The sequence below is a fragment of the Sciurus vulgaris genome, assembly GCF_902686455.1.
Source record: "Sciurus vulgaris genome assembly, chromosome: 6".
Lineage (NCBI taxonomy): Eukaryota > Metazoa > Chordata > Mammalia > Rodentia > Sciuridae > Sciurus > Sciurus vulgaris.
In genome coordinates, this window is record NC_136466.1 from 118007744 (window position 1) to 118021348 (window position 13605).

At 31.7% G+C, this 13605-nt stretch overlaps 1 protein-coding gene and 1 pseudogene across 5 annotated transcripts in view; one reads left to right on the forward strand and one right to left on the reverse strand.

Moving 5' to 3' along the window:
- Positions 1-13605, forward strand: part of LOC306664130 (high mobility group protein B1-like) — a 642241-nt pseudogene that overhangs the window by 550946 nt on the left and 77690 nt on the right. The window lies entirely within an intron of this gene.
- The window catches only part of TRAPPC13 (trafficking protein particle complex subunit 13), a 55957-nt gene continuing 43108 nt past the window's right edge, over positions 757-13605 (reverse strand). The window contains exons 6-13 of one of the 4 annotated variants that reach the window (XM_079144880.1): positions 13481-13553; positions 12565-12609; positions 9387-9404; positions 7380-7513; positions 5744-5942; positions 4569-4669; positions 2232-2379; positions 757-2108 (exon numbers count right to left, since the gene is read on the reverse strand). In XM_079144880.1, the coding sequence (XP_079001006.1) occupies positions 2001-2108; positions 2232-2379; positions 4569-4669; positions 5744-5942; positions 7380-7513; positions 9387-9404; positions 12565-12609; positions 13481-13553 (826 nt within the window). In that variant the 3' untranslated portion in view covers positions 757-2000. Of the gene's footprint in view, positions 2109-2231; positions 2383-4568; positions 4670-5743; positions 5943-7379; positions 7514-9386; positions 9405-12564; positions 12610-13480; positions 13554-13605 lie in introns of all 4 variants that reach the window. The other 3 variants (XM_079144879.1, XM_079144882.1, XM_079144881.1) reach the window with 3 other exon arrangements.

The following is a 13605-nucleotide window of genomic DNA, read 5'->3' on the forward strand; positions in this document are numbered from 1 at the left end:
ACACTTTAAAACACTGCCTTCATGTGCTGGTATTGTAGTTAAAAGGAGCCATTCTTTTTACCTGAAATTAAGGGAACTGGTGCATTCCATTTCACTCTGTTCTTTAAGAAGATACCACCCCAAAAATTCAATCTAGATGACACCTGTCCACTTAGGTGGATTCCATTCTAGTCAAACCAGCTTTACTCTTCCGGTTCCTTCATCACTTTGGAATCATTGCACTACAAGCCACTTCAATAGAGTTTTGTGTGATTTGATTGTGCTAGCTACTCTTAAAATTATACAGAATATTATTCTTCCTTGTCTGGAAAATATAGTCACTGTCTTAGAGAAACAAGAGGGCATTAAAGTAAATATTTATATACACACATTCTAATATGGAATGCTTGACTTCCATTATACACATTTCCTTGTAGTAGCTGTAACCATGCTACAGAAAACAGAACATGTCCTTTTTATGCAAGTGACATTTTCATTTAATGTACCAAATTGTTAAGTCTGATTTTTATAATATAGTTTTACACAGATCCTTTCTAAAATGGAATTATCTAATCTCAATGTTATTTATAAATAGAAGAGACTGTAGTTAATGTATACAGTAGATTTCAACTGACTATTATGTTACTTTTTAAAGTTTGAAAGAATGAATCAGAAGTTCCAGTCATGAGAAGATGCTTTGAAAAACAATCAAAGTACCCAGTGTAGTGGCTATAGTCTTACTTCATCATTTGATCAAATCTTTAATCATTTTGGAAGAAAGACAATACTTCAGTTTTACACAGCTTGCACTTTATTTTGCAGATATCTCATAACTTTTATTTGAGGGGCAACTCTTCTGAATATAGCTTTCATTCTGAACAAAAATTTGTCATGGCAATAAATAAATTATGCATTCGAGAAAAACCAATTTTTGTATTTGACTTAATGTACTCATATTTAACAAACCACACATTCTTGAATTTCAACTTATGAAAACAGGATGATTTTATTTGGTAGCATAACCTTTTTTTCTGACAAAATAGTGAAACATTTTGTTAAATTCATGTTGCATAGTGTTTATAGCCTTATCTGTCTGTTTTTGTTGATGGCATAATTGGTTGTGATTACATGGAGAGAGAGTTTTATAATATAAATACATGATTTAGAGTTCAAAATCAAATATTAGAAGCTGGGAATCCTTTAAATACATGTAATGAAAACAAGTGGTTTATTTTTCAGTGGGAAAAATCTAGGCATTTGTAGCTTAGATTTAGGTTGTTATTAGGCATCTTAATAAAAGTTAAAGCAACAACCACATAATAAATGAAGGACTTCTGATCTGTTTAGTATCTGAAAGTTAGAAGTGTTTTTATCACATCTAGTTATTTGAGGATAACTAGGTTCATACTGTGTTAGCAAATTATCAGGTTATAGGAGACTATCCCATTTGTTTTAAACAATCCTTTATGTTGACTGAGGATGTAGGGAAAAAAAGGAGTTAACTGAAATATTTCTAAGTAAAGTATTGTGAGAATTCTAAAATTCTAAGAAACAACTGTATCTTCTAGACTGAGATCAGCAAACTATGGCCCACAGGTCACATCCAGCCAGCTGCCTATTTTCCCCACAGCTGCTCTTGCACTATAATAACAGAGTTCATTATTTGCTTGCAAAGCCTAAAGTATTTGGTATTTTGCCCTTTATAAAAAAAAAGTTTGCTAACTGCTGTTTTAGCTACTTGCTAAGGACAAATGGTCTCAAATATAGAACTTTTGGAGAACAGAGTCCAATGGTCACCTAAAATGAAGCAAGATATGTTAGAAAATATAAAATATCCACTTAGAATATAATTCACAAGGTAAAATTCTTTTCAAAACAAATATTTAATATTTTAACTTTTACAGGAAAGAAAATTAAATAATATATACTTATTTTTGCTACTGACTTGATCATTTCACAAAGGTGACAAAAATACAGAAAGTAGTTCTGTGAAAACAAAAGCATAACACTGGGAATTTTCTTTAGCTTTCCACTTTAACAGCTGAAGATACCACACAGACTTGTGCGATGTCATCATACTCATATGTTCTCTTTAAGAATGTGTCTGTTAGTCTTAAGCCGGAGACGCTCTATTGAGAGAAAGATATAGGCCTCAGTTTTTAATCATTGGTAATTACCAGAGAAAATATGGCTATAATAAATGATTATAAATTAGCCCCTATACACTTGAAATCATTGAAAAGAGAACATACTTGTAGTCCTTGTACTGAAGACAGCAGAGTAAGGGCAAGGCAGAGAGAGGAACTTGGATGCAGCTTTCCAAGCTGCCTTCCTGAAATACCACACCAATGGATAGAATTGGTATTGCACATTTCCAAAACCAGATCCATCGTCCTTTCACTGCTAGGGGAATCAGAAAAGCAGGAATAAATCTTGTTCACTTCACAAGGACATACTATGGTATTCCACCCCCACCCCTTTTTCCTTTTCAGTAAGTTTGCTTTCTGGGTATCCAGAAAAACAAAAATGAAGAGAAATGAAAAGCTATTGAATAATTTTTATATTTAAGAGAGAATCAGGAAAATGAAAGGAGATGGCATATTCTGAGGCTTAAAATGATTTTAAGCTAATCTACCTGCTTGAGATCACTTTTCTGGTTCTATTGTTCAACACTGATTCCCTAGTGCTAATTTGCTAATGACACTTTGCCATTTCTCTGGGAGACTTACAGACTTCTATGCCTCATATTGTTTCTATGTAATCTTACAATTTCTATTATAGGAAATAAAATGAGAAACTGAGTTCAGTCTAGTGCTTTTGATAACTAATCCTTTAACATGCATATAACTCAGAAAAGTGACTGAGAGGATTCAAAAGTAAATACTATTCATGCCTGCTCACCATGATTATTTACTATGAAAAAACTTCTACTTTTAATAAGTATCACTAGGTCATCTTAAGTTGAAGTTTTAGTGAAAATATGACAAAAAGCTCATAATGAAAGATAGTTTCCTACTGTACCACCATTCATGGCTACTTTCAATTCTTACCGCTTTTTTCTCATAGTTGGACCCATATTTTAAAGTATTTACTTAAATTTTACTTTATTCACTTTATAGACTTATTGACTTGATGACATTAGCTTTCATAGTCTCTATTTCCCTAACAAACATTTTAAATACTATGTACCAGAAACTAGGTTGGATGCACTACATGAATTTTCTCATTAAATTCCATAAACACCCAGTTAATATTTGTACATTATGTATGTGTATCTGTGTATATGTAGAGGGTTATTTTTTATAGATGAGGCAGCTAAAGATCTAAGTGCCTTTAGAAAATTTATTTGAATCATGAAAAGTTAAGGTCAAAAGAAAAATTTTAAACTTTTCCATTGCTAGGTGATCAATAAACTGATTTCCTTGAAAAAACAAAAATATCCCTTAAGATACCATTTGTGCATTGTGTATTTGCGCCCTGGGTGTCTTGTTTACTGAGTTCTTATGATGTGGCAGAAACTGCATTTATAAAGCTGGTAAGACAGCTTTTCTTAACTCACAAATCATTAAGGAAGAGACAAACAGTTATTTATGAGGGTTCCTAAAAAACCAAATTAGAATTTATGGTAACAGAGAAGAACTGATTAACTGTGCTCGGAAAAACCTAGGTAGCTTCATAGAGGAAGTAGGTATTTCTGTGATTTAATCAGTAACATACTCCTTTCTCATTTTTATTTCATGTATTTGTTGAATCTATGAATATTTCCTATTTTTCTAATACCAAAAGGTTGAAATGGATATGAAATTAAAAGGATTATATATTCAAAGTATAGAGGCTGGGATTCAACATTTGCAATATTATCGAAATACCCTAACTAATCACACATATCAACTATCACACATATCAAATAGTAATATAAATACTTGCAAAAGTGATAGAACTGGGATTTAAATCTAGTGTTTTTTTTTTAACTTCAAAGCCCTGTGTTCTTTGCCTCTCAGGAGCTACATTATCTTCTCTTTACTATCAAAACTCTGTTTTCCAACCTATGATTATCCCTTATATTGGTATAAATACATAATCAATTTTTGGTTTCTTATTAAAAGATACAGTTCAGGTGTAGTATGCTTCAGAAAACTCTACCTTACTACTTTAAATCTGTAATATTCCATTAGAACCCATTAGTTCATGCTTTAGTAATCTAAAGTGTGAAGGAAATTTAAACAATGAGAAGAACATGGACTTTGAAGTCAAATACACCTGGTTTCAAACTCTGGTCCCATCTTTTCTAACTCTCTGAGCTTGAAAAATTCATCCTGAGTTGGTTTTCTTTTCCACTGAATGTGAACAATTAATATCCACCCACATAGTATATAATGAATGAATAAAAATATAGGAAATGCATAATACAATAGAACCTCAAAAATATGTAATATACTGTTAAAAGATGAAGAGCTTCATAGTATTTAACATAAACCTCAGAAAGTCTCCATGTCAAGAGGAAACTTAAAAGAATATTTAAGAGATTAAAAACTTTCTTTTAGGTAGGTGAGGAGGAAAGGACACCCACCCACAAACACTGACATTACCTGCAGTTAGTTATTTTACAGGTAATATGAAAAGGTTCTTCTAAGTTTACAGTATCTGGAATTGCCTCCAAAGACAACCGAACATCTCCATAACCTGGCGCCTAATAGAATAAGCAACAGTTAAAATACATCCATTACAAAGTCTTTCAATTTTAACAAAGGTACCACACCAGCACATTTACTCAACAGAGGTTTAGGCTCCAAGCTGTTGTTCAGAGAAAACATTTCAGATTCATTCTATTGTTCCCTCACTCTTAACTTCTTTTGGTGCTGTGGAACAGCCCTGCATACCTGGACTGTTTTGTTAAGCTTAATCCAGATTCATCAGAGTTAAGATCAATCTTAAAAGGTAAGTAATCAGTAAGGAAATTTCATCATCTCTGACTTCAAAGGGATGTTTTCCAGAGATACTGTAGCTTCAATACACAAATTGGTAAATAGGCAAGGTTACCACCTGAAGAGATATGAGAAATCACTTCAAAATGAGCCACATAGAAAATTACACCTTTTCCCAAAACACTTAAGAAAAGAAGGGCTTGAAACATGCCATGTCAAGATGAAAACTAACTAGTATGGCTTAAAATAGGCTCGGTGACCATAATCATCATTTAAAAATTATTGCCTCAAACAGTGAAATAAAAGTAAATTTTAGAGATTAAAAAAAAAAAAAAAAAAAAAAAAGATGCCATACTGGTAGCTATCTGTAGTTTCAGTATAGCAATTAGGTAAAACATCCAACCAATGCTTATAAGATGACTTTAATGTGACTCACCACCTGAGTTTCTATGCCTTTTTCTTAAAAAAAAAAAAAAAAGTATAAAGTGAAAAGGTAAATACAGTAAGTCCAAGAATTTCAGGGCATAACAAGAAAATAATAATAAACAAATGGTGAGCATGAATTACCAAGGGAAGGAACAATTGATAAGCAGTTATTTTAATATTTGGCAAAGTTAAAGAAAAAAGGTCATGTGTTAAAGGTAAATTAAATTAACATGCATATCTCATTCATCTCAACACGTTTTCTACTTAGAGATAAAAGTCTCTTCTTCTTTAGTAATATTAGTACCTCTTATAGTACTGACTTCTCGTGATAGATGAAAGAAAACTTAAATTGTTCTAACTTCCCATCTCCCCTGCCTCTCCCAATCCCCCATTGAAGTTATTTCCAGACTCACCATTCTCTGAAGTTGGCTGGTTTGTAACCTTCCCCTTTCACCGAGGTTTGTTTTCCATACGATATCCAATTTTCCAATTACTGTTACTCCCTTAATGATGCCGGCTTTTTCTGCAAACTCCTTCTTGGGCTTTAGGCAGTATAAGTACTGGCGTGTATCCATTGGCTGCAAATATGCTCTTGACCCAAATGTTGATACACTGAGAGGGGTAGAGATAGAGATAGAGGAAATTCTGTAGCATCTTTTAAAAGAAAAGCCATGGCTGTAATTTTTTTTTTTTTTTGGATAGGAACTGGATGATTTACTACCCAAAGAGTTATCAGAGGTCAAAGGATTCAATGCAAAAAGTATTTGTACTAAGAACATCTATTTTTCTTTAATATTTTTAAATCAACATGGAAAATTTTAAGATTGTTTACAATGAAATGAATATATTATCTAAAATACTGGACATTTATCAGCTAACTGAAAGAAAAGTGAAATCAGAATCTTAAATATTCCTTTTCTCTAAATTTTCAAAGAAAATAGTTTAGAAGCATAACTCCCCCCCCAACCCACCCCAGGGTGGGACTGAACCCAGGGTTTTGCACATGCTAGATAAGCACTCTACCAGAGCTACTTCCACAGCTCTGAGTCCTAAGACATACCATTCCCCACTGCCTTTTTTTTTTTTTTTTTTTTTTTTTGGTACCAGGGATTAAACCAGGGATGCTCTGCCACTGAGCTACATCCCCAGCCTTTTTTATTTTGAGCCTCGCTAAGTTGCTAAGGCTGGCCTTTAATTTTAACTCCTCACTTATAATGTCGATCCTACATTTATTTATTCCTCCCTCTTCTACATTAGCTGTAGACGGACATATGTATTTCCTTTTTACAAAACAAATCATCTATTCCTATGTTCACCATTTTATGTTCAGAGAATTTTTCTTTTTCAAACTCATAATCACCTTAATTTTGCTTTCTAACTTCTCCACCATTTCTTCCCACTCATGTATTAGTTTCATAATTTGCAGGATAATAATGATAAGTTCCAGGATTGCCTTGCTGAGTTATGAAAATTAAGAAGTGCTTTGAAAAGTAAAACACAAGAAGTAAAAGGACTAGGATCTTATTTTTACATGGAGGGAGGGATGAACATAGCATAGGATATTTTTAGGAAAGTGAAACTGTTTTCTATAATGCAATAATGAGTAATGGTAAATACATGCCATTGTATATTTGCCCAAACCAGTACTATGTACAGCATATAGAATGAATCTAATGTGAACTATGGACTTTAGTTACTACTAGGTATCTAAATATTAATGTGCCACATTAATATAAGAGGAGAGCCTTGCACAGTGGTATATGCCTGTAGACACAGTTACTTAACAGAGTGAGGCAGGATGGCTTAAGTCTAGGGGTATGAGGCCAGACTGAGCAACACAGCAAGATAAATAAACAGAAAAGAAAAAGGGGTGGGGATCTGAGGGGTGTGTGTGAGAATATGTGGGAGCTCTCCTATTAACTTTCTTGTGAACCTAAAACATCTTCAAAAAATAAAGTATATTAATTATTTTTTTAAAAATCCTCGAGTAATGGATATTGAAAAAAACATGAATATTTCAAGAATGAACATTTCATAATTAATATTTACCATTCTCCAGCTTGGTTGACAGAATTTAATTCTGTTACATTATACATTATAGATGGCTCCAATGAAACTTTTTCCATAAACATGGGTGAGGTTGTAATATTCTGAATCTGGGCTTCAAGAAATACTTCATCAGTCTGAGGATATGAAAGAAAGTATCCACCAAAATGTGATATTTAAAGTATTTAGCAACAAAAATATCTTACGTATATGAAGAAAATATATGAACCACAAATGTGATTAGTTCATGCCTGCAAATTAAAGTTATCATAATTAATACAAGAAATCTTCATCCTAACATAATTAACAGGGCAAAGTCAAGTGTTAGTCAACTGATATCTTGTCAAACAATGGATATGGGATAACTAGGAAATATTTTGTATTACTGTCCAAAAATCTTTATTTAACTGGAATTTCATTCACAAAAATTTTCAATCTGTTAGTAAGGTATTAAAATGTTAAATGAACATTAGTACGATGAAGGTGATTATACATCTGTAACTTTGGTACTATAGTAAGATAACTAGGTCCGTCATTATACTTCAGCATAATATAATTTCAATTATATTACTTCAGTTTAGATAGTCCAGTGACCACTATTACCATGAATAATCTATTTTATAATCTTATAGGACTTAACTTTTTAAATTAAAGCAATTTGGAAGTGGTCATTAGTGATTTCTTAATTCATTTAAAATGTACAGTTAGGGCTAAAAAAAGGAATATGTGAATTATACCCCATAATCTGAGAGCTTTTAATCTGGCAAAAGTATTTTATAGCTTTAGTGACAGATTTGAAAACTGTATTATTCAGTAATATTTCAGTCAAAAGACAATTTAAATACTTAATTTTACATATATTTTAATTCCCTGATTTATGATAAACATGCTTATTTTTATGCCAGTTGGTTATTTTTCTGTGTAACTGAAAAAATAACAGACTAACTTGGTTTATCTTTAAACCAGACTAACATAATAAATTATATACTAAGGGTATTCAAGAATTATTTTTTCAAAAGTATCATAATAATATACTATACACACAGAAAAATAACATAAACTGACCAAAATAATTTGGCACTTAGAGCTTTTTACCACTAAAGCCAGAAAAATGGAAATCATTTGCAAAAATATGATGATGAAGTTATAAATAAAAGAGATTCTTTAGTCTGTGGGAATTGTGCTCAAATGAAAACAGAAATACAATGATATATCAAAACAATGTACCAGTTAAGGGCATTATCTGTTACTTTTTGTCAAAAAAATAATTAAATATATCCCATAAATCCATTGCTTTTTAAAAATAACCACAGACCCATATTTCAATTTAAAAAATGCAAGTTTTGCATAAATTTAGGAAGAGTTTAGATAAAATTAAAGAAAAACAAGCAGCATAATGGAAAATCAAGTTAGTCTGAACAGTTAGTATAAAGTAATTTGACACTTGAAAAATTAAGACAAGAATCAAGTGCTTAGGCTGTTTGATGTTACTATATACAGAATATGATATAAGCAAATGCTGCTTATTATGAATAGAAAATTATAAAAATTATTTCAGCCAACTTGGAAAAATCAGCTTTTCTTCTTCTTAAAGGCCATCTTTACCTGACTCAGAATTAAAACAAAAACCACTGTACATCAGAAAATGAATTTCAACTGGATAGTCTACTTAAAGGATTGAAGAATAGTAAGGTATTCTACAATGTACTGAAAAGCCCAAGATTATTTTTAAACAAGGTTAACATGCCTTAAAAAAAAGGAACCCCTAAATAAGTAACATTAAAAATGAGAATATAAATGTTTCAATATAACAATTCAACCACTTGTATTTTCCCACTGAACAAGACAATTGATATAAAAAGTACATTCAAAATAACTTTCTGAAACTACTCAGGTATTGTTCACAACTAACTGTTTTTCCACTATGTTTTGTAAAGAGAGATTAATTAGGCAGAGTCAAAAGGTGGTGAGTTAAGAAAAGCATAAGTTTATAATAAAAAATCAAATTACCACAGAACTGAGGTCACTCTAATGGAAAAATAAAAAAAAGAAAAATTAGAAAAATCAGAGTTAAATGTTAAAGAAAAAGAATAACTTTAAAATAAAATGCATCTTTGCATTTTTTAACTTACTAAACGACAGCATTAGTAAACAAGAAAGTAAACAGGAAGCAACATAAATATGACAAACATTTTTTTTTAAAGGTGAAACTGCTCAGGTTACATGATGATGGAATAGAGAACAATATGGCTCAATATTAAACAGAAGCAAATATAGTTAAGGGCACATTTTGGGGGCAGAGAGGTACATCCCATGCTTTTTTAGTTCTATAAATTCTTTATATACAATGTAATTTTTAGTAGCTATTTAGGATGGGTAAACACTGAATTCCATATTCAGAACAGATTTACAATGTACAGCTTCTCCTAAATTTTCTAATACTGGAATCCTTTTTAAAATAAATATCTTGGGTGATTACAGCCCTAGGAAACACATTTCAGAAAATGCTGGCTTAGACCACTCCAGACAATTGGGAGTTTGTCCTCCTCTTGCTTAGATTTGTCTTTTTAAAATCCATATTTTTAAGCTTCTTATTCACCACATGTCACATCCTTCATTAAATGTGTAGCCAGCCATCATTTTTCACCTACCCCTATGTTCCCAGAGTTTAAGCACACTTCATGAATGGGGTGGGGTATGGGGGAGATGTGTTTATACTGTAGCTATGACATGTCAGTATCCTCCATGAGATGCAAGTTCCCTGAGAATTGGGAAAATGTTCTCTCTCTTGTATCTAGTATGAGGCTCTTTGTATCCAGGAGGTGACCAAATGTTTGAATTCTAGCTTCTAATCTCACCAATATTCTTTTAAGGTTTTCCTATCTTAGAGACTACAACAAAAGTTTTCATGAAACTTGTTTTCCTCTAGGTGACTCACATATTAGCATTTAAGAAACAGCTTTAAAAAAATGCTTGATACACACATGTAGAGCTAATAATAGTCAATGCACGAAGTAAAAGCATCACCTACTGATAATGGTATGGTTCACTAACTCCAGTCAGTCAGCAGAATCTGCCTCATTCTAATAGCTGAACAATATTTGTTTCCCTAATAGGTAATACTGAAAATCTTAGAGACCCTAAATGCTATTTATTCACTCTTGATTTTCAAAGAGATATCTATTTCCAAAGAACAAAATTTTAGCAAATATTTTTTAGCTTAAGTTTGTTGGCAAAGTTTAAAGATCATGCTTACAAATGTTAACTAAAAAGTCAGCAAATAAAATTATTACTGTGATTATCAAAACAGTGTTATATAAAGATTCAAAGAGAACATAGGTTAATGAAAAAAATCCAATACTTGGTGTGGTAAAACATGGATTGTTTACCTTCTTGGGGAGCATGTCACTTCTATAATATTCACCCTAACTAGCAATTTGGAAAAACTACTCGCAAATCATTGAATATTAATGTCACAAAACAACTTGACAAATATCAATGTAATACATTTTTAATAAAGAAAACTTAAAATACGTTTAATATGTTCTTCCTAGGAGTCAAAGAAAAAAATACCCTCCTACAACTCCATTTATTTAAAAAATTTTCTAACATATCTATCTATACTAGAAAGTAGATATATTTCCCCCTCATACTATGAATGAAACCTTTTCCAACAAAACGACAGACTATTTAAAATTCACCAAACTGAATAGCTGCTATACTATACTCAGTAGAATGCTACTGGTAACAAAAAACAAATAAATAAGTAGTATCCCAACTCACTAATCTCCAAAATAGAAATGTTAACTATTTAAACATCTGGTAATCACCTTGAGGAGGTTGTACCTTTCCCATCAAATATGTATACTCTTCACCATGTACTTAACATCCCATGTACATTGGTAACTGTTTGGAATGCCTTCACTGCTTTGACATGTGTCTGTTCCCAACATCCATTTCTTCCAGATTTTAGTTCCCTTTTTCTTCCATAAAGCTTCTTTTTAGACAATTCCAAGTTCTCAACCCAAGTTCTTATAGCATATGTTTATACAATTCTCATTTTAGATTTACTATAAGATTTGTTATTACATGTATTTTCTGTTCCTTTTCTCCCAATAGGCCTTTGCAGCAGGTTACAGACCTTAACTTTGACAGTTAAGCAATTCAAACACTATATTGAGTAATTCAAATGCGGTAATGAGTAAAATCTCCAGTGCTACTGGTAAAAATATATGTCAAACGACATCATTGCAAATGTCTGATCACCATTTGGTTTTAAAGTAATGAGACATATAACCTGCATTTTAAACTACTGTATTTAGACATCTTCTTTTCAGTATTGGGGATTGAACCCAGGGATGTTTTATCACTTAGCTATATCCCCACCCCCTTTTTTTTGAAACAGAGTATAGCTAAGTTGCTTCGGATTTAAGTTGCTGGGGATGGCCTCACACATGGGATCCTCCTGCCTCAGTCTTCTAAGTCACTGAGATTATCGGTGTGTGCCACTGCACTCTGGCAGAATATTTTGAATTATCCTAGAAGTTACGACAGAATTCTTTGCGATAAAAATCCAAACAATAAATTCTTTCACATATGGCAAAGTCTATTTTATCTCTTTTGTTAGGCTACAATGAAGGTTATTTTCTATTCTAAGTTAACTACTTTCTCTATTTTTGCCAAACCTGGTTCTCCCAAGGAGCTTTTCAAATCATTCAGGAGACTCAGCAATTCAACTCTGGCTGGCACACTGACTTCCCAGGGAAGAATTTAATGTGCTGTGCTTTACTTGTCACTATATTCCCATGGAATATTAAATCTAGATCTACTACTTCAAATTTTGTAATGTCCAGAACCACACGGTTAAGTTTTCAACAGATTGTTAGTGTTTTTAAGCAATAACAATACCATTAAATGGAATTATATAGCATTCACTTAATGAAAGGGGTGAAGGTCTTATAGGATTAATAATGAGACTAGAAAGCAAGAAACATTGATTACACATAGGCTGAAACAATAGATGAAGAGGCCTATCATTGAAATTTAAATTTTAGTTGAACTTCATGTTCACTTTTCACAAATAATTTAGTCTTACCAGCAGTTTAATATAATAAGAAATGCAATATTTCATGTTTTCTCTAAGATTTTAATGTTTAATTTAAAATCCCATTAAGTGTCCAAAACTTACCTCTGCATTATAAAATTTGGTTTTCACATCCAATGGTTTGAGAACCTGGTTACATAAAGCATATTAATTAGGAAATTCTTATCATTTGACTATTTTTTTAAAAATCACAGGACTTACTTTTGTCAAAGCCATTTTCCATCTTAATTGTTAAAAGACTTCTTAGTGGGTATGCAATATTCTTGCAAAAAAAAGTTCCCAATGCAATTTTTTGAAAGGCTACCATTATTTCTTAACTGGGTGATAGTTATGTGGCTGTTTACTTTGTAATATTTTGTTAAATCAAACAAAATAATGATGCAGTAAAACAATGACAAAAAGTTTTTCTATTACTTATAGAGGAATAAAACAATATAAACCATCGTATCTACACCTACACTTAAATATCAATATGTGGTATTTTCACCTTATGATCCACACATACATGTGTTAAACTATGGTTTTTTAACTATTTTTGGAGGATGTTGAAAATTTTGACTTAATACAAAATTCTACTTAAAATTCCAGTGATTCCTGGAATCCTTGAAGGAAGCTGATCCACTCAATTTAAGTCAATAATGTCTCATTTAGGTATTCTTTTAGAAATTTGATACTACTTACTCTCATCATATGTGAACTTGACCCTTATTTTATCCCTCTTTTAGATTCTTCTGTGTTTTTCCTAGACATGAAAACAGGCTACTTTTCTTTGAAAAAAATCTTTGTTTCATTATAAAAACATTACATTAGCGATACTAATTTCTCTGTCTTTATTTAACTTAATTTGCTCTGTCTTTAAATTACTAGTTATATGACAAACCCAAGTAATGAAATATTCGATTTATTTGGAGCTTATTTTTTCTCCAGAAAAGCAAAATTACTACACTTCTAGGAAAATAAAAAGTACCTAAAAGTCATTTATCATTGTCATACTCAATACCTGAAATTTGAAGAATTTTCTAAAGTACATTTTTTCTCCACCCTGAGTTGTATAACTCACAGCACACACCAGGCTGAAAAAGAAAAAAGTCTTAATGGTATAAAAAATTTCTCTTATTTCTTAAT